The 27667-nt window shown below is 48.5% G+C and overlaps 10 protein-coding genes across 10 annotated transcripts; 4 read left to right on the top strand and 6 right to left on the bottom strand.

Moving 5' to 3' along the window:
- Positions 1 to 646: 646 nt before the first annotated feature.
- Positions 647 to 1177, bottom strand: FTJAE_11545 (phenolic acid decarboxylase padc; the record flags this gene model as incomplete). The annotated part of the gene is made up of 1 exon (XM_037344498.1): positions 647 to 1177. The coding sequence occupies one exon, from the start codon at positions 1175 to 1177 to the stop codon at positions 647 to 649; it is 531 nt and encodes a 176-aa protein (XP_037201406.1).
- Positions 1178 to 1467: 290 nt separating this feature from the next.
- Positions 1468 to 3236, bottom strand: FTJAE_11544 (C-type lectin fold; the record flags this gene model as incomplete). The annotated part of the gene is made up of 5 exons (XM_037344497.1): positions 1468 to 1548; positions 1631 to 1682; positions 1730 to 1811; positions 1874 to 2585; positions 2964 to 3236. The coding sequence occupies 5 exons, from the start codon at positions 3234 to 3236 to the stop codon at positions 1468 to 1470; spliced, it is 1200 nt and encodes a 399-aa protein (XP_037201405.1).
- A 1732-nt stretch (positions 3237 to 4968) lies between these two features.
- Positions 4969 to 6621, top strand: FTJAE_11543 (cytochrome P450 monooxygenase 55A1; the record flags this gene model as incomplete). The annotated part of the gene is made up of 8 exons (XM_037344496.1): positions 4969 to 5235; positions 5288 to 5394; positions 5447 to 5606; positions 5657 to 5769; positions 5821 to 6004; positions 6055 to 6213; positions 6267 to 6456; positions 6509 to 6621. 8 exons carry the CDS (start codon positions 4969 to 4971, stop codon positions 6619 to 6621), a joined length of 1293 nt encoding a protein of 430 aa, XP_037201404.1.
- A 313-nt stretch (positions 6622 to 6934) lies between these two features.
- Positions 6935 to 8050, bottom strand: FTJAE_11542 (uncharacterized protein; the record flags this gene model as incomplete). The annotated part of the gene is made up of 3 exons (XM_037344495.1): positions 6935 to 7310; positions 7359 to 7790; positions 7842 to 8050. 3 exons carry the CDS (start codon positions 8048 to 8050, stop codon positions 6935 to 6937), a joined length of 1017 nt encoding a protein of 338 aa, XP_037201403.1.
- Positions 8051 to 10581: 2531 nt separating this feature from the next.
- Positions 10582 to 11070, top strand: FTJAE_11541 (uncharacterized protein; the record flags this gene model as incomplete). Its single annotated transcript, XM_037344494.1, has 1 exon — positions 10582 to 11070. The coding sequence occupies one exon, from the start codon at positions 10582 to 10584 to the stop codon at positions 11068 to 11070; it is 489 nt and encodes a 162-aa protein (XP_037201402.1).
- Positions 11071 to 11318: 248 nt separating this feature from the next.
- Positions 11319 to 11653, bottom strand: FTJAE_11540 (uncharacterized protein; the record flags this gene model as incomplete). The annotated part of the gene is made up of 2 exons (XM_037344493.1): positions 11319 to 11483; positions 11531 to 11653. The coding sequence occupies 2 exons, from the start codon at positions 11651 to 11653 to the stop codon at positions 11319 to 11321; spliced, it is 288 nt and encodes a 95-aa protein (XP_037201401.1).
- A 1030-nt stretch (positions 11654 to 12683) lies between these two features.
- FTJAE_11539 (ATP-dependent DNA helicase Q-like 3) lies at positions 12684 to 15308 on the top strand (the record flags this gene model as incomplete). The annotated part of the gene is made up of 9 exons (XM_037344491.1): positions 12684 to 13052; positions 13111 to 13443; positions 13493 to 13526; positions 13574 to 13715; positions 13763 to 13874; positions 13929 to 14054; positions 14105 to 14147; positions 14195 to 15213; positions 15261 to 15308. 9 exons carry the CDS (start codon positions 12684 to 12686, stop codon positions 15306 to 15308), a joined length of 2226 nt encoding a protein of 741 aa, XP_037201400.1.
- Positions 15309 to 17525: 2217 nt separating this feature from the next.
- FTJAE_11538 (chitin synthase) lies at positions 17526 to 20595 on the top strand (the record flags this gene model as incomplete). Its single annotated transcript, XM_037344490.1, has 3 exons — positions 17526 to 17609; positions 17691 to 20405; positions 20458 to 20595. The coding sequence occupies 3 exons, from the start codon at positions 17526 to 17528 to the stop codon at positions 20593 to 20595; spliced, it is 2937 nt and encodes a 978-aa protein (XP_037201399.1).
- A 482-nt stretch (positions 20596 to 21077) lies between these two features.
- On the bottom strand, positions 21078 to 22688 carry FTJAE_11537 (flavin-containing protein; the record flags this gene model as incomplete). The annotated part of the gene is made up of 4 exons (XM_037344489.1): positions 21078 to 21440; positions 21490 to 21864; positions 21914 to 22502; positions 22552 to 22688. 4 exons carry the CDS (start codon positions 22686 to 22688, stop codon positions 21078 to 21080), a joined length of 1464 nt encoding a protein of 487 aa, XP_037201398.1.
- Positions 22689 to 25638: 2950 nt separating this feature from the next.
- Positions 25639 to 26584, bottom strand: FTJAE_11536 (cytochrome P450 monooxygenase oxidoreductase; the record flags this gene model as incomplete). Its single annotated transcript, XM_037344488.1, has 2 exons — positions 25639 to 26422; positions 26460 to 26584. 2 exons carry the CDS (start codon positions 26582 to 26584, stop codon positions 25639 to 25641), a joined length of 909 nt encoding a protein of 302 aa, XP_037201397.1.
- Positions 26585 to 27667: the final 1083 nt, after the last annotated feature.

Genomic DNA, 27667 nt, shown 5'->3' with positions numbered 1-27667 from the left:
ATCATAAGCGTTAACTATCAATCAATTTCGGCATTCATACGGGCTCCCCGGTTGAGCTCTTGACTTCTTCATTTGATACGTGTCGTTGTTTTGGCGTTTTCCATGTGTTCCTCAATCTCACGGGTAGACATCAGTGCTCTCGAATCTCAGCTACTGTAACATGACTGAAAAGGTACTTGGGATAACTTTGTATAGGAAACATCCGTTTCCCAGAGCCTGTTCCAGAACCACGATACATCCGGTGACACCAGGCTGACCTTGTCTCAAAATATGGTGCTGTGCGACTGCATGCAGCGCATATAACTACTACTTAAGGCAAGGTTCCAGAATTGCGAGATTTTATCATCTGATACCAATCCGTTGGTCACATCATGCAAGGCAGGGATTTAGCGATCTGGATATCTTATCAGAAAAGCCCACGCTGTCATTCAACAAATATCATTCGTTGGATTTTTCGTCAATGCATGGCGTTGATATTTTGCCAGAGTTGGACATTTCAGATCTTACGATACGATGACAGCTCACAATCGAGCCACCAAATCCACCGCTCTGTTGATTATATCTTATGCCGTTTTTATTTCTATTATGAGAAGCTAATACACCGTTGCACACAAGTTTAGAATCAATGACACCCTCTTTTTCCACGCTAAAATGTTGGGTCCTCTTCCTTGATAGGCTTCAAATCGCCCTGACCCTTGAACACCTCCAGAATCTTGGCCTGCTCCGTCAAAATAAATCTATCAGTCTGTTTTCCAATGTTTGCCAACTCCTTCCACCTGTTGAAATCGGCTGGATTTCTCTTGTCACCATGCGCATCTTCTGCGTGCTCCCAATGGCCCTTGGAGAAGCCCAGCATGCCGCTGATTGTCTTGTTGGTGATGTCGTAAACAAGAGACACAATTGTTCCAGTCTCTTCGAGCCAGTTGATCTGCCATAGCTCTCCTGGCCGGATGCATTGGTATGCTACGGTTTGGTAGTTGATACGGCCAGCCATTGGGCCACCGTGGATGGCGTAGACGACTCGGTCGTCGGAGAAGAACCAGATTTCATAACGCCATTTCTCAGGGTTTCCTTCTGCATCTGTGGCGTCGTAGTCGTAGATAAGATGAGTATTGAGTATATCCTTCTCAAAGGTTGGATGAAGGGGAGTGTTTGTCTGATATCGTGGCAGAGACATGATGAATATTGAAGAATTTTGTTATGGAGTTTCAGAATTTGAAGTAATTACAAGAGACAATACGAGATGCCTCTAGACTACTGCCAAGTATTTATACTCTGCACGATCGCCTCGCTTAAGTGGCTTGATCTCTTGGTACGACGGAATGTAATCGTAACATGATCCATCCTCTCGGGAAACCCGGGCAGTGAGTTTCCACTAAAAGTGCCAAACGGATCAATAGGAAGCAAGGATCAGTTTGCTAACGTGTATATCCGAGAATCGATCTCAAGACGAGATCCATTATAAACTCAATTGATATCGTATGATGTCACCACGGGACTAGCCAAAGCATCCACAAAGCCACCGCAGATGCCGCAATCGACCTCGGTCTGATGATGTCGGCAGTGAGAGTCGGTAGCACAGAATAGCCTCATAAATTTAGCGGTCTGCACTTTACTCCATATCTCGTACAAGACGGAACGTTACCCATGGCCAGAGATATTTCTTCTGCCACCAGTTCAGGCTGCAAATGTTAGCTGGTTCATGGCGTTTCAGTATTACGCAACTCACAAGCTCTTTCGGCCTGCGATACGAGGGTGCAGGGCCCAACTTCCTCCAACCACAGCCATATGCTTCTCGTCCATGAAGTCGGCTGGACTGTCTCAGAAAACAATGACATAGAAACCCCCTCGTTAGCGGATCGACAAAACTCACCACTATATCCGGGATAAATGTCCATCGCCTTGAATCCCGGTTGCGGCGCGAATAAAGTTCTCGTCCACTCAGCCGCACCTCCAGTATTGCCCAGTCCACAAAGATCACCCTTGTGAGTGATCCCCGTTGGATGAAAATTCAGAAATCCAGAATTTGTGTCCGATAAATCAACAAATATGGCCTTTGAATTGGTATGGAATTGATGATTCACTTTACTATCCGGGGCCTTACGACAAAGCTCAACATACTCGTGGATGCTTCTTAATTCGTGGAGCGTTGGTAAGCGAGCACCAGCCCATCCAGAATATCTCTCTACCTCGTCGAAAGAAGCCATCACAGGCCAATCAAGTGCCTGCGACAATGGCACTGGTCCCCAGACAGTCTTGACACTGTGACGAGCGACGAACGTGGTGTAATCTTCATTACTTCGGGCATCGCGCGTCTTGCTCCAGGTAGCGGGGATCTGAGGCTCCTCAATGTCCACGAGGTACTTAGCATACTCTCCGTTACTGACTGGCCGACCTTGTGCCTCGATTTGTGGGACAGTGATATCGTACGGCTCGCGCTCGTTATCCCACGCAAAGAATCTGTTTGGCCCATCATCACTTTCAGGGTCATGGTACCCGATGGTGAAAGTCTGCTCGGGCATCTTGATCCATGGATTCTGGAGGCGTCGTGAAGCAGCTTCTTTGCGAGCTTTGCGAAGTCTGGCCTTGGCAGATCAGGAGGGGAAAGGATGTTGGGACTTTGAATCGTCATGAACAAGAACGTCTCGGCATGAAGGCCTATAACATGTCAACGCCGATTCTATCACTGATCAGCCGGCGAAAGTAGACATACCCTCATGCTCGAAACCTATTCAGAGCGCTCGTCCACTACAGCGACCTTTGTAAGGCTTTTCACTTTGATAAAGCAATACGATTCGCTGTTTCACGCGATTTCGATATAGAAGAATGTCCCCAAGACATGGAAAAACGTCTGGGTGTTGGCTGTGATCATGGCATTTGGAAGGATCATCAACATCAGGATCTATGCCACGCTCAAAGATCCGATGATAATATGGTGGCTCAGTAGGCGCGCTGTTAGTTACTCTGGCAAGATGAATATCCTCACTAAGTTCACTATTAGCCCAGGTTTGAGATGAAAGAGTGGATTCTGACAAGGTTGGAATATGTCCAAGGTAGAACAGCAACGGGTTCCGGAGAGGAATTGGTTGTTCCATCAACGCATCGGGCGATATCATCTTCGTCGTCACAAGATCCCAGACGCTCCATAATTGTTTCCATTCAGCCAGCGAACGCACTGGGTTAGGAGCATACTGTTCTGGTTTCAGTGGGAAGGCGTATGGGTTCTTAGATTCCATTGTGATTTGGCCTGTGATCATTGCAAAGATTAGATAGACCAGACGAGAGGTCCGACGATGCGTAGTGATACTTTGAGCTCTCAAGCCCTCGGCCTGAACTGTAATAGCAACGTCATGTCCACTGAACTCCCCAGCAACAGCTCAGTCATAAAGCTAAGACACGGCTTGTTCCTTCTTTCTAAATCTGGATTGGCTTAGCGTTCTGGAGACTGGATCAAGCATGAGACTTCCGATAGGGCCCCAGTAGTCGGTACCCATACTGATGCTGACGAGTGAAAGGACTCAGTGGCCGTGATGTCATTGGCGGCCAAGGGCATGCTGTATTCAGGGTAAATAGAATTGAATCTTTCTTGAGCTTCATTTGTCGAGCAGGTGGTCGATAACAAATTGCTGGGCAGATTATTGTGAGACATGATGACTGCGACTGGATCTATTTTTAGCGGTGCCGATCCATCGCCATTTTATCTCGATAAGAACCCAGACAGTGCTCAAGGCCGGGTATATCCGATACAACCTCAACAGCTCGTCAAAGTCTTTCTATCATGTAAACTCTGGGGCGATAGTAGCAATGCATGGCTAAACGGCCGTTCCATCGCCATATCAGACGCCGACTACCAACAGGTCTTCGTGTCACTGGGCGTATGCCTGTGTCAGCTGTTGAGCGTGTAGCCTTCATCTGCCTTTTGGAATTAATATTTCACATGACTGTTGGAAAGGCCTGACATAGTCCGTTTGTTAAGAGAACCTCAATTCGCTTGACCAACTTCAGGGCCAGTGCGAGCCATGCGACACATTGCTTTTCGGTCGTATGAGTGCCATATTCAAGCCCTAACACTGAGACAAAGAGTCGCCCAAGGTTGCGAAAGAGAAGAGGGGACTGACGAGGTTACCTACTTTAGTGATCTTTCAATCTAACCGATCTTCGACGCGGCGAAAGTAGAGAGAGCAGGGGACGTATAAGTTCGCGGAAAGGGGCGTTGTCGTATTCGGGCCAAGGTCTAGACTCGGATTGACATTCGGGCATATTGCTCTCTAGAAATGGCCATCGTGACACAGAGTCGGAATGTACAGGAGGAATCCATCGTGTTCCGTATTCTTCCTTATAACAAATCACTAACTCGCGATGTCTAGTAGTACGGAGGAGGCGGAACAAGACAAATTCCAGCCAGATCGATGTATGACGTGGGTTGACTAAGAGTCGAATCATGAGGCTGCTTATAGCACTATGTATAGATGCTTTTTGATGACAGATCATGGAATCATATCATTTTGCCGCAGGTATTTAAAGGCTGCGTTTGCGCATCTCCGCGGGAATCAGCATCTCCAAGGAATGACACGCTCGGTCCGTAGGCCATCGAATATTCTTGTGTATTTCTGTAAATGCAACTTGATGAAATAAAATAAGTTTGATTGAGATGAAAGCACGGAATGGTAGCTGTAGTAGCTCATCCTTCAACGACTAGAAAAATGAAGGGTTTGGTTAAGTTTTACTGCGAATACCGTCCATAAAGTAGGAGTCTTTGCGTGGCCGTGAACTCCCGAACAGTACTACCATATGCCATCGTCAAGCATAAGCCGAGACAGATCGGAACTTGATTGGAAATCAATTGCATCTCGTGATCTCAGCGAACACGGATGAACATGGAATACTTCAAGGTGCATTACTCCACATCTGATTTTCGCTTCCATAAAATATAAACCTCCAGCACGTCTCGTCGTTGTTCCCATCATCATGGCTACTAAAAAGCTTCAATTCGCACTCCGCAACAAAAGAGCACTCTTCAGTCTACAGCGTTTCAATAGAACCTACACAATGGCATCTGACGCACCAAGCTTCCCTTTCTCGCGCGCCTCTGGCCCTGAGCCACCAGCCGAGTTCACCAAACTTCGAGCTACGAATCCTGTTTCTCAAGTCAAGCTTTTTGACGGCTCTCTCGCCTGGCTCGTCACTAAGCACAAAGATGTCTGCTTCGTAGCGACTTCCGATAAACTCTCCAAGGTATGATCTGATATGATCTGAGGGGTCGCTAGTGTTTCTAACCTGGTTCAAGGTCCGCACTCGCCAAGGTTTTCCTGAGCTTAGCGCCGGTGGAAAGCAAGCAGCCAAGGCAAAGCCGACGTTTGTCGACATGGATCCCCCAGAGCACATGCATCAGAGGTAAGCACCTTATTGTCCTTCCTTTCTAGAGTAGGACTGACAAAGATTGAAGGAGCATGGTGGAACCAACCTTTACCCCGGAAGCGGTCAAGAATTTGCAGCCTTACATCCAGAAGACTGTCGATGATCTTCTGGAGCAGATGAAGCAGAAGGGGTGTGCCAATGAGCCAGTTGACCTTGTGAAAGGGTTTGCTATCCCTGTCCCCTCCTATGTAAGTCACGGCAGACCATTCTTGAAAGGACATGCCTCATATCGGTCTAGATCATCTACACCCTCCTCGGAGTTCCCTTCAAGGATCTCGAGTATCTTACGCAGCAGAATGCCATCCGCACAAATGGCAGCTCCACTGCCCGAGAAGCGTCTGCCGCCAACCAGTAGGTCAAACTGAGAGCCACCTCAACATGTTCATATCTGACATTTGGTAGGGAACTCCTTGATTACCTTGCAACTCTTGTCGAGGAGCGCCTCGTAGAGCCTAAGGATGATATTATCAGCAAGCTTTGCACTGAGCAAGTCAAGCCTGGAACTATCGACAAGTCCGATGCTGTGCAGATTGCTTTCTTGCTTCTGGTCGCTGGCAACGCAACCATGGTGAACATGATTGCGCTGGTATGTTGCTTCGTTCATATGTCTGTCGTTCATTTACTGACACTTTGTAGGGCGTCGCCACTCTAGCTCAGCACCCTGATCAGCTGGCGCAACTAAAGGCCAACCCATCTCTTGCGCCCCAGTTCGTCGAGGAGCTATGTCGCTACCATACTGCTTCTGCACTCGCCATCAAGCGCACTGCCAAGGAGGATGTCATGATCGGCGGCAAGGTAAGTTCAACCCCTTGTTCTTCAGGCATAGAAGAGTGTTGACCCCATGCTAGCTCGTCCGCGCAAATGAAGGCATCATTGCATCCAACCAGTCAGCCAACAGAGACGAGGAAGTCTTTGAGAATCCTGATGAGTTCAACATGAACCGCAAATGGCCTGCTCAAGATCCTCTCGGTTTTGGCTTCGGTGATCACCGATGTATCGCAGAGCATCTTGCAAAGACTGAGCTCACGACTGTGTTCTGTATGTATATATGCCTTTAATGCTTGGGATTCTTACGACTAACATGCTGCAGCAACACTATATCAGAAGTTCCCAGATCTCAAGGTTGCGGTTCCACCGGAAAAGATCAACTACACGCCCTTGAACCGGGATGTCGGAATCGTGGACCTGCCTGTCACTTTCTGAGGATATTCACAGCAATGGATAGGCCCGTTTTCGTATCTTGTTGATTAGCACCTGAATAAATTGTCTCACCTCTACTCACGTCAGCCTACATTGTGCAGGTAAAGCGATACCTGTTCCTTTAAGTTCTCTATGCGGAACAAATTTACTGTAGCAATGCTAGATGAATCCATGAGTCCAACTGCTAATGCAGTAGTAATTCTACATGTGTGTATTGAAATTATTATATTATAAAGGGTTAAAGACTAGCTTCTTGGTCGTTGGCAGTCAATATTCTATGACATTCCGGCATTGATAGCTAGCTTCTACCACTCAGTTAAAAGGTCCGATCACTCTCCCCATCTCCCACCACCACCGTGGTTTCAACTGTCTTGGTGATGCCATGCGGCTCAGGGAATGTTGCTAGATGAACTTGTGATCCGTTGTTGCCCTCACTGCTCTCAAGATCTTTACCATCTTTACCCATTCTACTCATGATGTTGCTTCCGCGAGTTGGGACAGGTGGACCGGTAGTCACAACTACACGGGACGTAAGACCATAGTTTGTTGGGTTGGACTTGTCCCGGCTGCTAGAATACCATCCCTCTCCTTGACTACGAGAGTTACCTCGGACGACCTTGGAGATTAGATTTGCCATGAGAAGTTCTATGTAGAGCTTGACGATATACGCAAGAGGGGCAAATTGGACGTATCTACTCCAATGTTAGCTATAGTCTACCCGCAGTGTGTGATATACTTACAGGTAAGGATCTGGTAGACTGAGGAACCCCAGAAGAAGGACGTCCATCGATGTCGAAATAAACACCATTCCAGCGTTGAAGTTGAACAATCTCCAGTATTTATTCAGGCCATCGGCAATCAGACGATACCGCACCAGGTACAAGAAGTACATGTTGAGTGCCAAGTCAATTATGAGGAAGAACGTCTTCTCACACTTCTCGAATATCATGTTCGTATGCTTCTGCGAAGGTGTAGCAGTGTCGAGGTGTGCAACCGTGAAGATGTAGCAGACAGCGCCATTGACAAAGAGAATGCAGACCACGAGCCCCCACTTCAGGTTCCTCGCTCGGCGTCGGTTCGTCATAATCAAGGACACTCGGTTGGCGATGATCTGAGGGAGTAGTTGCGTCTGGATCGACCATAGGATGACAGTAGCGAGTAGAAAGCCCAGGCTGTTGATGATAAGCAAATGGGGTAATGAGAGGGCACAGTGGGATGCTCACTTTCCAGGGATGATGCCATTGAGGTAGAGGAATGTTATGAGAGCAAAGACGAAATTGACCAGCGCCTCGGTCCAGATCATGTAGAGGTAGGCATTGTGAAGGCTGTGAGTACGCTTGTAGATGGCTCTGGTCTGCGATACAGCCTTTGCAAACGTAAAGATGAAGACGCCGAGAAACAACCCATAGTAAACTGATGCCAGATCGATCATGCTGGGCAGTTGAGAAGACAAATGATGGAAGAATACCAGGGTCAGGATACGACATGATCGGAACTATATACCTGCAGGTCTCTCTCAACAGCCAGCTACGGGTAGTTTTCGTATCGTGCATGAGCCCAATCTAAATTGGCTTTGCTAACGCCTGTACCAAAAATGCAGCATTCAGCTATTCACCCCGTGTCTCGGTAGATGATGATTGTCACCGCTAAAGAGCAGTGTCAGAACACAAGCCTAGAGTACATAAACGGTGGCTTGAAGATCTACAAGCACTAGCCATAGAATGGGAAGTGCTTGGGAGCAATGCCGGCGACACCCCACATAATTGACTTTACCAAGCATGAATGGGCTGTGATGAACCCCGGGTTGTTAAAGAACCTGGAAATGAATGTCATCGGTAATCTCTGCGAGTCAGCAAGACATCTGCAAGGTCTAGGATATGGTCCCCGACTCCCCGTAGACGATCAACAGGGAGCTTGCGATACGTAAGAACTGACAAAGATAAACTTCAAATGCTGTAAAGATCAGCGCAGGGACAAGGCGCTTCTACCAACGCTGGAATTGCAGACAATGCGTGGCTTGAATATCGTCCTATTATTAGCAGAAGTTTCGTTCGACTCGAATTCAATTTCCAGTAGCTTGAAACAAAGGACGCCTTTCCAGTCGCTATACTAATTCCCGACTCAACGCTGAGGATACCGCGACGCACAGGCACCTCCTGAAACCCCAGTCCACAAGCCAGACGCTAACACGAAAGTTTAAAACCTCGCATCAATACGAGCAATTATAGGGCTGTCCATGTAACCCTCTGATCTGGTATGACCTGAGCTAAGTTAAAAATGCGCCGGGAGCACTTCCGTCTGATGAAACTATCGATCTTGATCATCACGGCATTTTGTATGACCGAAGGTCAGTGCGAACAGGTTCGTTCTGGGCAATCTTGTCCACGACCGGCCGGTTACGAGAACGTGGATAGATACAATATTTAGCTCTACCAGATATTGGATCAATTGAAGGGCATTCACCATGAATATCTGGATGGCTCAATGAAATACGACTCCACTCCAATTCTCATGCTTCTCAAGAATATATCTCCACCTACTCGTAACAACTCGGCCTGTCGCGAGGTCTCTAAAACAACTATCTCAACTGTCGGTTCCACATCATGCATTGCACCGTATGTCAAACAACAATACCGTCGTATACTCGTATACCCGCATAACTACTCAATTATTTTTCCTACGGCATGTGATGGCTCGGTCTCGCAAGCTTGTCTCAATGAATAGCCCTGTCGATCCATGGCTCACATGTTTCCTTGGCACGCAGCCGTCGCCCTTAGCCTCGGAAACACACCAGGGGTTCGTGGTTTTGTCTGTGCTGACCTGCAGAACTTGGGGCCGCTATCGTATCCCGGCAAATTAGAGGCTTTTAGGCAGACGCAATTGAGACTTGGGAATTGGTGAACGGGGGTTTTGTTTCTGGGCGGCTGCTCAGTGCCGACTCGCAGTATCTGCTAGCGACGAGTCCATAAGGCCTAGAAGCGTGGCGCACTAATGAACCTAAGCCTTGGAGTAAGGTGTTGCCATTTCATGATATGATTCCGGGGTCTAAAGCTTCGTGTAACGCCCCTGTCTTGCGCATCTGGTAAATAGTTGATTGGGACTTGGTGATGAGTGTTCGACATGTTGCTCGTAGGCGGTTAGTTTCCCTACATCAGATCTCAAGAGGCAAGCTCAGCGAGATAGCTTCCTTGTTTCGACAACAGTGTTCCCTTGGCATGTTGTCCACGAACAATGCTCGGCCTCTGTCTTTGCTCTTCAGCATGCCTGAGCTCAGTGGCAGGGAAATAATTGGCTCGAGGTTGAGATACGGAATAAATATGCATTTGAATCTACTTTGATACAGGGCCTTCCTCTGGTAGATGAGAAGCCTATCCAGATCCAGCTAGGGCAGTCTCGGCAGGATAAAACCCGCCGGAGTTTGCATCTCACATGAGTCCTCCACAGATACACTCGTAGGCGTAAATTATACGCCCTTCGTATACAACTCGCTTGTATCTATTTTCTTTTTGTGTTCCAAAATTAAACAGCTACATCTCTTGTACCCTCTGAGGGTGAAATATCATGAGGACGCCTGCTTAGATAGAACCTTCACGACAACACTTCACGCGATAGCCCAAACGAACCAAATTTTAAGAGACCTTTACGAGACTTCTCTCAGATTCTCCTCGCGTTATTCACTAAAGTGTCCCATACTGAGTCACTGCAACCACGGCTTGCATAGCGCTGCCGAGAGCGCCTCCCTTGCTGTGGAGTCCACCAAGCTAACGTTAGCGATTTACACAGAATATGCATCTACGAGAGCGGCAGGACCGGATCGCCAAGTCCACCTCTTGCGTCACTATCGTGATCGTCGTCTCCAATCACCTACTCCATTCTACCATCTCTTCAGTCAGATTTTGGCAATCCAATCCCCTGTCACGAAGCTACCTGAACAAATCGCATCTGTTCAATAGCCCAATCATCATGGCGGCAGAAATTACCACCACGACTGTCGTCACGGCATTTCCCCTCCTCTTCGGAGTAACCAGCACCAGCATTGGAATCTACAGCTTTGTGTCACCCTACAATGCCATGCGTCTCTTCGGTCTTCAGGGCCCAGCTGCCGAGAAAACCTCTTCGTCGCACTCCGAAGCTTTCCAGAAATCTCTCATCTACGCGTCTGGACTACGAAACATCGGCACCGGTCTCAGCACTCTTGGCCTCTATGCGTTCTGGCAATTCTCCCCAGTCTGCCAAGTGAGCCCGCTAGCTGCCGCGATCACGAAGAAGTGCATGGGAATCTGCTTCATGTTCGGTACCATCGTTGGAGTTGGTGATGCTGTTATTGTGCGGCAGTTTGGGAACAAGGAGTACGTTCGGGGCGAGGCAGAAGCGAAGGCTGCCAGTGCTAGCATTAACCATGGGATCACGGCAGTACTCATCCTGGCGACTGGCCTCTTTTTGTACTTGTAGGTCAGTGGGTTTGCGTAGTGGTCACGGCGCATATGCTGCTGGAACCGGGACTTCACATCACTCATGTACAACATCTCGACTCATGATTCATTAATCCTCCCTTACACGCGGTATTATATGGCAGGCAACACATCAGTAAATTGAAAGAAAATGATTTACTCCCTAAGCTCCAAAAAGCTCATAACCTCCACATGTTCTTGATCATCTTGCATGACAGACCACAAACCCAGTAACCGCTTCAGTGCTTATCATTTATCCCCTTTATCTCCAGTGTCATGGATAGCATTGGGGATGGCTCTCTTCACTCCTTCAGGCAAACTTTCCTGGACTTTTTGTGGCAATAAGGATGCATCGCCGCCCTTTGCATATGAGATGCCACCGGATGAGCCAGGCGTAGACTCAGTGGGGTGAATCTGAAGATGTTAGACATGATTTTTTAGAGTGCTCGTAAATAACCTACAGATTCAGGAAGAGCATGTTCGAGTCCCTTGGGCATTCGTCGCTGAACACCTTCAGAGAGTTTGGAAGGGGCTGTGGCGTGAGACATGCCCTGGCCACGCTCGTTCTGTGTATAACCCGACATTCTCAAGTTTGACGATATTGATTGGTAGGAATAACAAATGAGGTATCTCTCTGTTTTTCCTGGTGAAAGATGAGAGTCTTGGCGCTCAGAGGGTTAACCATTATTATACTCTCTTGTTGAAGGACGAGTGAATGATAACGTCATGAATTTTTCATGTAAAGATGACCGTTGAGAATCTCGATAGTAAAATAAGCATTATGATATCGCAACCTTTAAAAATACCTTTCCTCTGACCGTCATGGTCGTCTCATCCTATCAATGTCATGACTTCGCATCTATGACGTAGCGTTTTCATGCTTCCCCACAGTGTAGCCATTGGGAGCAGGAAACTTTTGTCGATCAACTCGGGAAATTTAATGCGCGACTGAATGAGGGAAATATTCCGGATTCAGCACCATGTGAAAGGGTGGTGTTGTAATGCGCTGGAAAGACGAGTCTCAGTGGGAACAGAATTGGTGGATGAGCCTCCCATCGTAGGTAATCTCACTTCATCTGTGTTAAACAAGGCAAAGGATACAAGCACTTATCAGCCCTGCTTCACTGTCCTTCGGCCCCGTAAAAACAAAAACAAAAACAAAAACATCAAGCTATTAATTATATTATCATGGAGGTCATCTCGACTCGAGCATCAAGAAAAAGGACAGGAGATACTAAAATGCAGTGGGGGTGTAGGGTACGTGGATTTGGCCTTGAGACTATAAAAGGAACAGAATAAAAGAACCAGATGAGATAAAATCATATGGAGTTTGAGGACAAAACAATGGGACCTCAAGCTAGCCGCTTATCATCTATTTCTGTCAAGATAGAAAGATAATCGCCCCACATTGCCTGCCTCACAAATTGCGTACCACGTGATTAGGCGTCACCGCGTAGCTCTCAACACGCGTCCCTTCAGGCAGCACTGGAGTCAATTGCCACGAATCACCAAGACTTCTCGGGCCTTCGCTAATCGTCCGTTGTCAATCTTCTTTTACGCGGCACTGTCTTATAAGTCCTGTTTCTATTATATGTTCGGCGTATCGGATCAAAAATGGAGTTGTCCGACGAAGACTTTGACTCTGGAGACGCTCTCTTTGACGACGTTGATGAAGATGACCTCATCTTTGACGAACTCGAAGAGATGGGAGTGATGAACCCGCCCAAGAAGCACGGCAGAGGCAAAGAGAACGACATTCCAGATCAAGCGCCTGCTAAAAAAGCACGACATGGTTCCCTCAGTAGTTCCAATGGCCGACTTGGCGAGACACAACGAATTCAGCTTGCGCGAAAGCTATTGGCGGACAAGTTTGGCTACAAAGAGTTTCGCCATGAGCAAGAGGCTGCAATCGCAAGACTTTTGGATGGCGAGAATGCACTTGCGGTCTTTCCAACAGGCGCCGGAAAGTCACTTTGCTACCAGGTTCGTTTCAACTCTCGTCTCGAGTTCGTCATCGGAACTCATGAACTGATACAAGCAGATTCCCGCAATCGCATTTCCAGAAATGGATCGCCAGACCAAGGAACGACAGACCAATGACTCGGGTATCACTATCGTCGTTTCGCCCCTCATTGCTCTGATGAAGGACCAAGTTGATGCTCTCAAGCGCAGAGGCATTGCGGCGGAATGTATGGACTCCACGAAAAGTTGGAATGAAATCCAGGATATCAACAAGGATCTGCGAGAGGGACAGCTGCGTCTACTATACTGCGCTCCCGAGCGACTCAACAACGAAGGGTTCGTTGAGACGATGAAGCGTGTCAAGGGAGGAGTGAGAATGATTGGCGTTGACGAAGCTCACTGCATCTCCGAGGTATGTCTCTTCTCCATTGACTGAATCCCGATTCCTGACATTGATACAGTGGGGACATTCTTTTCGCCCTGATTACCTGAAAGGTTTGCATTATTGTACCAGCTGAATAGCCCACGCTGACTCAAAACAGTTGCCCGGTTCGTTCAGGAGATCAAGGCCGAGCGAGTCATCTGCCTGACAGCCACCGCTACACCACCTGTCGTCAAAGATATTTGCCAAGCTTTCGACATTGCCGACGAAGGTGTTTTTAGAACATCAGTGTACCGCCCCAAGTAAGTTCTTACGCTACATACCCTGAGAACTTCGCTGACGCCCCCAGCCTGCGACTCGAAGCTGAGGCTGTTAAGGCCAAGGATGACAAGTACGAGCTTCTGTTCAAGTTCTTGAAAGCACACCCCGGCTCAACACTCATCTATACGACTCTCCAAAAGGTTGCTCAGTCTTTGTGTCATCTCGTGATATTTCAGCGCTGATACTTCACGTAGCAAGCCGAAGAGCTGGCGGCGCATCTCACAAAGCAGGGGGTCCCCGCTGCCCACTTCCACGCTGGGATGAAAGTCGATGAGAAGAGAATGATTCAAGATGATTTCATGAGTTCTAGAATCAAAACGGTGGGCTTTACACTCTCCAATGCTGGAGGACGCTACTCACAATGACTCAGGTAGTTGCAACCATTGCATTTGGCATGGGTATCGACAAGTCAGGTTGGTGGAAGTGCTCGCCTCTGTGAGCATATGACTGACGAGGACAGATATTCGAAACATCATCCATTGGGATATCCCGAGCACCGTCGAAGAGTACTGCCAGCAAGTCGGTCGTGCCGGTCGAGACGGCAAACCAAGCTACTGCATGCTTTACCTCTGCCGAGAAGACTTTTGGATCAAAGAGAACTTTGCGCGTGGAGACTTACCATCCCGCAAGTCGTTGCGTAACCTCCTCAAGGAAATCTTCGATGGCGATGTTGTCAAACTGCCGCCCGGCGAAACCTTCAAAGTCAGTCACTACCACCAGTCATCGCAATTCGACATCCGCATGAGTCCCCTGAGTGTAATCTACGCTGCGCTGGAGCTCAGGTTCAATCTCATCCGCGCGACGACACCAGAGTACAGCTCTTACAAGTTCGAAGCACATGGACAATACTACCCCCGTCTCAAGAGCATGAACTCGCCAGAGAGCAAGGCTATTCTGAAGCACGCCAAGAAGGCCAAGAAATTCCACTCGATCGATCCAACGAAGGTCGCCAACGAAGAGGGTTTACGACGGAACGAGATCATCAACCTCCTCAATGATCTCCACAACAGCGGTGCCATCGTACTCACCGTCGGAGGAGTCGAGCAGAAGTACAAAGTGATAGGCAAACTACCAAAGACAGATACAGCAATCGACGATCTCACAGACAAGCTCTACGACGACCTTAAGAGGCGCGAGAAGCAGGCTCTCGATCGACTCAAGGATGTCACCAATTTCATCACAGCCCCCAAATGCTTCGGCCTCTGCATCGCACAGCACTTTGGCATGGATCTCCCGGAGAGCAAGAAGAAGTGCGGACACTGCACGTTTTGTCTCAAGGGTGCTGCCGTGAAGCTGCCGCCATCGCCGCCCAAGCAAGTCGACAAAGCAGCGATCAACAAGGTGCTGATATCAACAGACATCCGAGACGACGCGCGTTTTCTGGCGAGGATTGCGTTTGGGATCAAGAGCCCGCGCGTTGGCAAGTTGAAGTTGGACAGGTCTCCAGCGTTTATGTCAATGGCAGATCACGATTTCGATGTACGTGCGACTATTTGTTTTGACGAACGATACTGACAATTCTATAGGCAATTTTGAAGGAGTTCAAGAAGGCTTGTCGCGAAAAGGATGACTGATTGACTGCTGGAGGCATAAAGTTTCTGTCTACAATCTGTAACGAAGAACATGGCGCTACCCGGGACGGTGTTATTGCAAGTGGTGTTTACTGTAATCAACCGGGCGATGTTCTCCGCGTCTGGGTCTTAATGATGGGAGAAAAATGGGAATATCGGGGCTTTGATGATATCGGGGATTAATGTGGAATGGATCTTGTGTCGCGTACAAAATTGAGGTCGCATGTACATTGGGATCGGACTCGTATCACGCATAAAATGCGAATACAACTGCATGATTCGGAAACTCGACAAGATGGGCCTGGCGTGGAAATGACACGCGTCAGGACAAAGGGTAACACGTGACCATCTGCAAAGACCGGAGCAAAACCCGAGAACAAGTGTCGCTTTTGTTGGCCGTTTTACGTCGCGGGATCGATTTAGTCCTTGAAAGCGCATTTCTCAACGTCCATCTTAGCCCTGTTTGTGGACTGTTTGACCAATTTCTTAGCAGGGCTGACATGGTCTCTGCTTGACGAAAAACGAGATGAGCAATGCAAGGGTGCACTGTTCCCCATCGTGCGATATTGGCAGGGACCTCGTGTAGCAGCCCAAACGCGCATTCGGCATCAAAGACGACGGAATTTTTTGAAACGGGCAGACCGAATGATTTGTTCTAGAAACTCAGTGAGGGTCGGGTCGGGGTGCGCTATTTTCCATCCCGTGTCAAGTAAAGTCAAGTCACTGCGGCGTCGCCTAAAAGGATCCGAATTGCCGGAATGGCGTCATTATAGCAGATGATGTCTGTGAGCATTTGACCAGACATCAAACGATCTCTGAATAGTGTGACTGGAGTTGCATTCACTCTTGTTGCTTTGTTTTTCCCTGTTTGAGGTTTCTTTTTTGTTCTCTCTTTGGGACGTGGTTGTTTATGCGGAATCGTTGCATGCAGGGGAAAAAACAGGAAAATGATGGCGTCAGTGCACTAAAAGGATGACAGGGGAGGCTATAGCGGTTTTGGTGTAGCCCAAGTCCATTTGATCTCAACAGTCAGTCAGTGAACAGACAGACGTTGGATCTCAGGGACCACGGGTACATAACGTTAATTCAATCTATCTCGGACTCGATCTGGGCCCCGACATTTGAGTTTCTTTTGTCCTTTCTATTTTTAAGAGAGATTCAGATCCAATACGAGTGACATCCATGCTCCCTGCGTCCCGTGGGGTACCTACTGTGCTGTCCTCGGGCAATACTGTGCTGTAAGTCCCCGTAGGTCCGCTGTAGCGTGCTATACCTACATTGGACGGAGCAGTTGGTGGGGCGGGTCATGTTTCTACTTGTAACGCTCTAAAATTAAAAAAGGCGCCTTGTTTTCTTTTTGACGTAACGGCCCGTTAAATCGAGAGTTAAGCCACGATTAGACAGGTATGCCTCTGAAAGGATTTTCTTTGAAGGAAATGGATCAGAAATAGCACGGGATTGTACATTATTGCCCCCCTTGACAATGGGTAGACGCAGCAAAACAATTGCGTGTATACGAGGCTTGTGCCCATGTGTCACGCTCCCAAAAATAGCATCGTCTCTTCTCACTTTTTGGCTGACAGGATTGGCATGATGAGAGACTCTACGTCACAGACCACAAACATCGACCAACCAATTCTGCAAAAGCTGGCATAATATGGAGACACTAGTTACGCGGCGGAGGTCGATCTCTAAGGATCCTTGTTCTTTTCCCTTCCTTTCTCTCACTGTGTTTTTCTAAGCTTCACAAAGCAAGTTGACCTGTGTCGATGTACTGTGCTGTACTGACTGTAGCAGCCCCCTCTAGCAAGCTCTGTCCAGTTTTTTTCACCTGATTTTTCCCCTTCTTCCTTTCTTCTCCCCTTCTTTTTTCGTGTCTATCACAGAATATCCTCTCGTTTTTTTGTATCGCATAAACAAAAGTCGGCATCATATCTTGACCAAAAAGAGGGTTTACTCCGTCCATCGTAATAACATTTTTTTTTCTTACCGTCCCTCGTTTAATTCCCGTTTTAGGTGCCGCCGCATTGCATCACAGCCCGGCACTTCCGATAGCGAGCTCATCTTATCGCATGTCATAATCGGCAAATTTACCTGGGGATTGAGTTTTGAAGAAGAAGAGGACCACGAATATCGTCGCACATAATAACTCTCGCTTGCTCAGTTATTTTTTTGGAGTCTTTTTTTTTGCACTGAGGGCAGAGAAAGAATAGCGAAATCATGGGTTTTAATCCACCAGGTCAAGGTAGCGGCCCAAACTATGATGCGCCACGAGAAATGCAAGATTTACCGGCTGGCCAAGCTGTAAGTTAGCTCTCTCATCTCAACAGTGACTCCAACCTACACAATTACACAGCGATTCTAATCTTGCGCTTTTCTCTGCAGTACCACTTCCGCGAATCCGACGAGACAGCCGCCGCTCGTGTTTCTCCTGTGAGCAATCCTTACGAACCAGACTACGATCAATTGTCTCCCCCTCCTCCGCTGGGCGCACAACGACCCGTCCCCGAGCAGAACGACTCGAGCCGCGATCTCCTACACAGTTCATACCAAGGCAGCCCAGGCCACAGCAGCTTCGATGGCCACAGTTTTGGTCACAACAGCTATGGGCCTGGTGCTTATGGGCATTACCCTGCTGATCAGCACGGCCGCATGCCTGGGTCTCCGGGCTACGAATACCCAGAGCCTGAGTACGATGTCGAAGCTTCACGTTTGGCAGAGTCTCGTCTCTCCGTCATGCACCGCGCACCTACGATGCAAGATTGGGGCCAGAATGGCGAGGCTCTTTCTGTTCCAGACTTTGCCCACGGACGCCCCGACTCAGCGTACCAGGAATTTGACGTCGACGAGAGCTGGATGATGCGACAGCAGCAGAACCAGCTCGCAGGTGGTCTCGGTCGCTCAAAGACCCGCAAGGTCAAGCTCGTCCAGGGCTCCGTCCTCAGCATCGACTACCCCGTGCCCAGCGCCATCAAGAACGCCGTCGAACCGCGATACCGAACCGGCCCCGGAAGCATGGAGGAGGAGTTCACAAAGATGCGCTACACAGCTGCTACATGCGACCCCAACGACTTCACCCTGCGGAACGGCTTTAACCTCCGGCCCAAGATGTATAACCGTCATACAGAGCTGCTCATTGCTATCACCTATTACAACGAGGACAAGGTGCTACTTGCGCGTACCCTCCATGGAACGATGCAGAACATTCGGGACATTGTGAACCTCAAGCGCTCCAAGTTCTGGAACAAGGGAGGCCCCGCGTGGCAGAAGATCGTTGTTTGTCTCGTCTTTGACGGTATTGACAAGGTCGACAAGAACGTTTTCGACGTGCTCGCGACGGTTGGTATCTATCAGGATGGCGTTCTCAAAAAGGACGTCAACGGCAAAGAAACTGTCGCCCATATTTTCGAGTACACCAGTCAAGTCTCCGTAACACCCGATCAACAGCTCGTCCGCCCCGACCCCGACAAGCCTCATCGCAATCTCCCTCCCGTCCAATTTATCTTCTGTCTCAAGCAGAAGAACAGCAAGAAGATCAATTCGCATCGCTGGCTCTTCAATGCCTTTGGTCGCATTCTTAACCCGGAGGTCGCCATCCTCATTGATGCCGGAACGAAGCCCGGCCCGCGCGCCCTCTTGTCCCTCTGGGAGGGCTTCTACAACGATCGTGATCTCGGCGGCGCCTGTGGAGAGATCCACGTTATGCTTGGCAAGGGTGGAAAGATGCTTCTCAATCCGCTCGTCGCGGTGCAGAACTTCGAGTACAAGATCTCCAACGTCCTCGATAAACCGCTCGAAAGTGCCTTTGGATACGTTAGTGTTTTGCCCGGTGCTTTCTCGGCGTATCGCTTCCGCGCTATCATGGGTAGACCTCTGGAGCAGTACTTTCACGGCGACCATACGCTCTCCAAGTCATTGGGCAAGAAGGGTATTGACGGCATGAACATCTTCAAAAAGAACATGTTCCTTGCCGAGGATCGAATTCTCTGCTTCGAGTTAGTCGCAAAGGCCAGTCAAAAGTGGCATCTCAGCTACATCAAGGCCTCTAAGGGCGAGACTGATGTTCCCGAGGGCGCTGCTGAGTTTATCGGCCAGCGACGTCGATGGCTCAATGGATCTTTCGCCATGTCGCTCTATTCCCTCATGCACTTTGGCCGAATGTATGGATCGGGGCACAACCTCATTCGTCTCTTTTTCTTGCACATCCAGTTCGTGTATAACTTGGTCAATGTCACCTTCTCCTGGTTCTCGCTCGCGTCTTTCTACCTCACCACCACCATCATCATGAAGCTTGTCGGAACGCCCCAGGTTCTCTCGGGATACCATGGTTGGCCGTTTGGCGATACAGCCACGCCGATTGTCAACGTCTTGATCAAATACATATACATCGCTTTCCTCGTCCTGCAATTCGTCCTCGCTCTCGGAAACAGGCCTAAAGGCGCGCAATATACTTACGTCCTCTCTTTCATGGTCTTCGGTCTCATCCAGCTATATCTTCTCGTCTTGACCGGTTATCTTGTTTACCGAGCTTTCACTGGAACACCCATAGAGGAGCAGATCTCTTTCGCGTCCGGCAAAGCCTTCTTCGATAGTTTCTTCGGAGGCGATACTGGAGTCGCGGGTCTGATCATTATTGCCCTCTTCACCATTTACGGTCTCAACTACATCGCGTCCTTCCTATACCTCGACCCGTGGCACATGTTCCACTCGTTCCCTCAGTATCTCGTTCTTATGTCGACTTATATCAACATTCTGATGGTCTACGCCTTCAACAACTGGCACGACGTCTCGTGGGGAACAAAGGGCTCTGACACTGCCGAAGCTTTGCCTTCAGCCATGATTGTTAAGGACGAGAAAGGCAAGGAAGCCGTGGTTGAAGAAATTGAGCAGGAACAGGAGGATATCGACAGCAAGTTCGAGAAGGTCGTCTGGCGAGCTCTCGCACCCATGAGCGAAATGGCAGAAGAAAAGCCCGAGAAGAAGGACGTTGAAGATTCGTACAAGTCTTTCCGAACTGGTCTTGTTATTCTCTGGCTTCTCTGCAACATTGTTCTCATCGTCGTCGTCACAACAGACGATTTCATCACACTCGGCGTCTCAGTAAGTCACTTACCCTCTCCTGCCCCCTACAACATACTAATGCCCCGCTCAGAAAGCATCAGACGTCCGTACACCTACATATTTCCGTGTTCTTCTTTACTCGACAGCTGTGCTGTCTATTGTTCGCTTCTTCGGCTTCCTCTGGTTCATTGGACGAACCGGCATTATGTGCTGCTTCGCAAGACGATAAACGGGGGAGAGCGTTTTGTCGGGTGAAATGTGTTAACGAACTACATATTCTTGGGGTTATAGGAGAAAATTTCGGTGTGATGCTTCTTTTCTGAGAGATTTTGTTCGGGTTAGGATGGTTTTGAGTTAATAGTGGCATGCAACGACTATTACTTACCGGCGTTGCAAATCAGAGGTAGATTGCTTTCGGATTCTTAATCTAATCCACATTTTTGTATTCATGATCACAGCTATATGCACCTGTACCTTTGGCGCCGGCCCTCTTCACAGATGAAGTCCGGTGACCAGCATGAAGGGCTCGTGAGGCATCCCGAACTTCACTGCCTTTCCACTTAATCTACTTCCACTATTGAGCCAGGTATTGCGAAGTATATTCGCGGTCGCCTCTGAAATGTCATATATTGTTACGAGCAGAGTCAGGTTCAGTAGAATCTACTTGACAGGATCACGATTCCCGTCTCCATGATTTGTATACCTCAGTATCTACAACTTGGCCTTCAGTTTCAGCTTGCTCTCTGCCTGCTTTCTCTTTCGTCTCCAGCTCTCCAATCTTGGAGCCACCATATCACCCCAAATAACCAGCCATTGCGGATCAAATGCTGGCAACTTGCGTCCAGATGTACCTTCAACAGGCTCTCCAGCGATGCCCCTCAGAAACTCGAAGAAGCCTTCGTAGTCGGGCGCAATAGAGTAGTAATCCTTCCCTCCTCTCTTCTCATTCACACGTTGCCGTTCCCACTCTAGCTGATCCGGAATGGAGGGCAGTGCTTTCGCACGACCGGCAAGAAAACGAGCGATGGCTACGCTTTGCCACTCGTAAGCTCGAAATGTGAAGCCTCCTCCAAGCTGCGAGAATAAGTCAGCTACAGAAGCAGTTGAGAGTCAGAAGACTTACCATTCCAACGAAAGTTAGTGTTGGATCTTCAATATTCCACGTATGCTGATATACACCTGGAAGTCGGCGATAGGCATTCTTGACACGCTTCTGAACCGCAGGGATGAACGGGAAACTGAAGGTATAACCAGTCCCGTAAATGATATGATCTATGTTGTCAAGATACGAGCCGTCGGTGAAGTGCACACGGCCAGTCTCTGGATCGAAGCGTTGAATGGCTGGCTTGATGGTGATCTTAGGATGCTCGAAAGGAACCCAACCAAAGGCTGGAATGGGCTGGTCTCTGATGGAAGCGTAGACCTGCCCATCCACGACATCCAAGATCTCGTGAATGATCTCGATGGAGGAGACTGAAGCTCCAACCACAATAACTCGCTTTCATCGTCAGCGTGGCCTAACCCGAGACATCTGATGTCGTGCTTACCTTTCCTTTATACTTGGATCCTTCTCTGAAGTGTTTGCTATGCTGAATCGTGCTGGGAAACCTCTTATCGAATTCCAAGAGGCCTTCGACCTCTGGAAACCAGGGAACGTTGTAGTGGCCTGACGCTACGACGACAGCGTCGAATGTCTCTCTCCACCAGTAGTTTCGGCCTTTGAGTACTTTTCGAAGAGTTATCACCCACTCTCCACTCTCTTTCTCGACTCTCTCAACTGCCGTTTCCAGCTCAAGCAGATTGTCATGACCACCACGAGAAAATATGCCCTCTATCCATTCACGGACAACAGAGTGATGCCGAAACAGCGAGTCTGGTCCATACTCATCCAGAGTCTTCTGTGAGAGCTTCTTGGGAAAGGGCTCTTGAGTGTAACTCATAATCTCAGGCGCAATGTTGCTGTGAAGGTTCTCATGGATCGGGGTGTCCGAGAATCGGTGTTGATGGCTGTTTACTACCTCGGAAATTGCTGTAACAGCTGGTAGATTCCCGGGAACAGTGACTTCATTGTCAGCCTCTCCATTAACCAGGTTCTCCAAAGAGGGGATTCCTGGTGGCAGATGCGGTGTATGAATCCTAATAGACCGTGAGAGAAATTTCTTTCCAGAAGGAGAATGCTTCTTACCAAGTTCCTCCAACTGCAGACCGGCGGTCGAATACCCGGATAGTATCGAATGCTCCCTCCTTGACAAGCGCATCAGTTGCGATGGCGCCAGCTGGACCAGCTCCAACTACAGCAACACGTCGGATTTTATGAGGCATTTGTGAGATGAGGAAGTTTACGAGAGATATGGAACACAGATTACTCGGAAAGAGTAACAAAGATAGGCTATGCCTGATATAAACGGAGTTGACTACGAGGAAGTCGGGGCAATTAGATCCGAAATCGGGTTGAGACAATTACGCCAGATGCACGGTGATTGCGTTCATGCATAACACTGCAGCACGCAAGAGCTCCAGGTTCTTCATGATTCTATTGACCAAGGAGCGGGGAAGTTCTCAGATCGATATCTTGTGTTGCCATGCCAATCTTATCAACGCCATATGTATCAGAGGACCAACAATACTCGTCGATATTCAATTGACCTCGATGATCCCTCTACTAATGAACCAGCTGAAGTATTATCGTCAAGACAGATCTGACATGTCCAATCTCTTTAGCTATAAGGATGACTCCACTGGTAAGCTATCTCCTGTTGCGTGATCGGGGGTTAATAGCACGCAAACAAATGGTCGACAGTTCACGAATCATGTTTAAGGAAACGCTACTACCCATAGAAGTCACACCATCTTAGTAATATGTCCTCTGGGAGCAAGAAAATACAAGACCTAAGTTTAAGGTAATAAAATAAACTCTATAAAAGGTATCCTAAACTTATCCTAAATTTATACCAAGTCACCTAAGTCTTTTTATTAGTTAGGCTCAGGGTCCCGAGTTTTATTTCCTCCCCTAGCATGTGCTGTAAATGATTGTGTCTTATCATCTTGAGGAAGACTTGGCTTTGACGAAATGGCATCACAACCCTTCGGGCTTCCTGCTACATTGTTGTCTTGGGCCTGCATCATCCTGGACAGCCAAGCTTCACTATATTCCATCAATTAACAATAATTTTGCCGTTTAGTCGAGATTCCCTGATTATGTGAGACCATCGGCTTGCATCATTCCATGATATTTGGTAGTACCTCGGGGAATCGTACTTGAACTCTAGCGAAGCGAAATTGGGAGCTTTCTGTAAGCATGACAGACATCTCAAACTAACAATTGAACTTCTAGTAAGAGATGGAACTGATACAATATAATATCATGTCGCCGAACCATATGCGCGAACAGTGTATGGCACCAGGATCATCATCTGACATAGTTTTCTCAAAGCCATAGCAAGTGCAAAGCTGCTCATGGCCTCGTGCCATATTGAACAGTGTTGTGAAGGCTTAATTAACAGGGCCTCACTATCTAAAAGATTATACATATCAAGTAGTATCTTATCAGTGTAGTGTACAGAGTTAGAAAGTCCATAGTGACGAATGATACGTTAGCAATAGGCCATGGCGTAGACCGAGGCCTCAGTTGGACCAATCAATGGCTATGATATATACTGCCGCAAAGTCTCATGGACTATATAATAAGTGATCTTGATGTCAAAGCCTTGTTGTATTGGGTCTCATGCGCCACACTACTGCTTCGTTAACGCTGATATGAAAGACATCACCCAGCGACCTTCAGATTTCATCACGAGCTTTGGGGCCAAGCGAATCGAATGAGGTCCTGGGCCGTTCATGAAAACAGTGTTCCCATACACCTTGTTTTCTAGACCCCCTCCGCGTCGGACACATCGACTTGGGTCCGACATCGCAATTTCAGAGGCGGCGCTCCCTTGCCAGCTTCCGTATCATCAGAGTTCGAATCCGAGGGCGATGGCTTTCAGTTTCAAGGGCGCTGGTTCGAGGCGGGCATCAGGTGCCCAGGCCTTGTGACCTATGCAGCCTCCCTGGCCGGTCCGATAGTCTCGTTCGCCCTCCATATTTAAGGTTCTGTGGCAAGACATTCACGATGTAGGCTCAACTGCTGAACCCCTCCATTGTATCAATGTCTGTATGTAAGGACTGCATCATAGTTCCTTGAGATGGACAGTGTGATCACTTTGGGGAATGAGGCGCAGAGGAAGCCATAGCTCACGAAAACAGTCAAGTTAGGCCCAAGGACCATTTGCGTCTCGTTACCACCTTGATCGCAGAGTTACTGAAATCAATCGTGGCTCTAATTTTAACATTCGGTATTGAGATCATGGGGTCAAGGAGGATGAGAATTAATTTCGCTCCCACCGTAGCAATACGATTACGCGTGCCGATATGCGGTGCCCTTTGCATCGACCCAATCTCGATTCATGACCAACTACGGCAATCTCCTATTGTCAAAGCTACCATCAACATTCGGTAATGGCTGGCGGAATGTTCAATAGTCAAAAGCCTCCCACCAATTCACAGCGATTGGTGACGTGGAAAGGTTGGAGGACGACGTAACAATGCTATAGACATTACCAGCACATTCTTTGTTAGCAGCTCAAAACAAAGTGGTGTGCAATCTTAGAATGCTACGGCAAATCAGGCACAATAACTGTCTATGGATGGTAACCCACCAACAAGTGCTGCATCACTAGCGCTACACACAAGCATTCCAACACGAAACAAGACGGTGTGCAGGTGAAGGGTGTAGACTGATTGGCCTCCCTGGTTCTTGTGAGGGGTTATCTCTTCTCCAACTGGAAATCTCGATTTAAGCTTTCGGTGATATCACTACCGAGCTGCCCCAGGACTTTCTTGTCCGGGGCGTGCAACTGTAAGCACGGTCTTTGTCGATCAGGTGCCGGCTTATCACGGTATCCCGGTCCGGCTTCAGCCTCACCTTGTGGTGTGAAGGCCTTATCATGGTGTGAGGCAAGATCGCTGAAGCTTGTTATCTCTCGACCGAGCATTCACCGCTTGTTTGTTCAGATCATGTCACGATGGTCAAGGAAGCTTTTGTATTAAAGTAAAGGTCTTGATTTCTATCTAAGAAATGCTGCAGGATGCAATAGTATAGCTAATTAAGCATCTGCTGGGTCATAATCTGTCATGAATAAACAATGCAATCTTGTGTAAAATAGCAAAACTCGCTTTTATCTTGTAAATCCTCCCATGTAATCCAAATCAATCAGTAAGTCCATTCCCATGTCTAAACAACGATGGCCTTGTGCGCTGGCCGGATGTCAATGCCCGATGAGTAGTTGGCAGAGCTTGTGGCCTTGGAGTTGATGGTAGTCTGGGGAGCCTCCTGCTGGGCGGGCCAGATCTCGTGGCCGACCTCTTGCTCCTTCTTGTGGTGGTTCTGGAGCTGCTCTCGGATGCTCTGCTGGAAGAAGAGAGGACCCTGCTCCATCTCGGGGTGCATCTCACCGTTGATGAAGACACCAGCGTTGACGTTCTTCTGGGCGTTGGCGCAGAGGTACTTGTCCTCAGACATGACACGCTTGTAGAGCTCAGTGATGAGGTTGAAGTCCTCGTCGCTGGAGTTCTTGTTGCGGAAGAACTCGTATCGCATGATGGAGCGGGTAGGGCTGAGAGGAACGAAGCGCTGGATCATGAAGAAGTGAGGAGAGATGTTGGTGGAGGCATTGGGTAGATAATATGTGACAGCGATGCGGAATCCGCGGTCAATCTGGTCCTGTCGCTGGGCACCAAAGTGCTGGATGTAAGACTTCTGTGTCTCGACCCAGTAAGAGTTGAGGTCGGCGATGGTGGGGATATCAGGGTGAGCGACCTTGCAGTGGTAGCACTCGTTGTAGTTGTCGGCAAGAATCTTCCAGTTGTAGTCGCCCTCCATCTGCCAGACGTGGTCAAATTGGTAGTCGTCAAAGTTGTAGTGAGAGAAGCGCTCATGTGTGTCAAGGTTGTCAAAGTCATCCTCCCAGGCGATCTCAGGGGTCTTAGCGCCGTCCATGTTGATCCAGATGAAGCCACTTCTTGGAGAAGATGGCGCGCTTCTCAAGCTCGTACATCTCGACTGAGGTGTACCATGAAGCGGGAAGAGCACGAACGGCGCTCTTCTCAGTGACAGGGCTGGGAGCGGGAGCAGCAGAGCCGCCGAGGCCAAAGTATCGTTTCAAGAATGACTGGGCCATTGTGAATGTGATTGTGTGTGAGAGAGAAGAGGAGGAGGAAGAGCTGGATATCTTGATGAAGATAAGAGTGAAGATGTGAAGACAGACAAGAGATAAGGACTCCAAGTCTTATATAAAAGTCTTGTTGGTTGGAATGGTAGAGTAGTGATTGTTGATGATGATAATAATTCGATTGAGGTTGGATCTAGACGTCTTCTAAATACTTCTTTTGCATCTGGTGCATCTGGCACATCTGAAGCTAATCAGGGCGTGTCCATACTCTATCGCCAACATTGAAACCACCCCCTTGCCACCTGATACCTGACGCGCCGTCTCGTCTCGATAGATTGAGTTGTTGCTCGCAATCAGGTGGCCCTCTGTTCCGGTGTTGGCGACCGGTCACATGATCGGACAGGCTATCTTTGGGGCCCGGCTAGCAACATTCACCCCCTTTGACAAGCCATGTCCGGCCTCAATTAGACCCTCCAAGAGTCATAGATGACGGCCTCTTAGTTAATGTTAGTCTGCGCGTCAACTTCTCGATTAGGGGTCTTGATGTTGTCTACGCCACGGCTTAGGTGTATTGTGTTCCCCCACGTCAAAGCAAACCAACCTCCGTGTCTTGGTGATGTTGCAATTAGACCGTTCCGGACCTGCAGATGCCCAGACACGGAGCAAGGTCTTCGAGTTGAAGATCATGAATTTCTAGAAACCGGCAGTTCCTTATCGGAGCTTCGAAATTGATTATTTTTGGCATTTCGGTTCAAGTTGCTGCTTTCTCGAATCCTCAGAAGCCCTGGACAAGGCTGAAACAGAATTCGGTCTAAATGCTCCCGAGCACATGATCGGAGGTGACGAAACATTGATGTCTGCATTGCTTGTTCCTGATGGACTTCAAATGCCGGTGCAGTGACCGCCTGAATGGTCATACGGACACAGCGATTTCGTAACAACATCCTCAATCGCTGCAACGCTTTCTTGTCAATAATCATAATGGAGACGGCGGAGACCGATTGATTGCAATTGCTGATACATGACCGCAAAAAATCGATAACGACGCGTCTAGTCTTCAGCTAGAGAGTGATCACTTCTCGAGGAGAAGCA

The sequence above is a fragment of the Fusarium tjaetaba genome, assembly GCF_013396195.1.
Source record: "Fusarium tjaetaba strain NRRL 66243 chromosome Unknown NRRL66243_c0000283, whole genome shotgun sequence".
Lineage (NCBI taxonomy): Eukaryota > Fungi > Ascomycota > Sordariomycetes > Hypocreales > Nectriaceae > Fusarium > Fusarium tjaetaba.
This window is presented reverse-complemented; position numbering and strand designations above follow the sequence as displayed.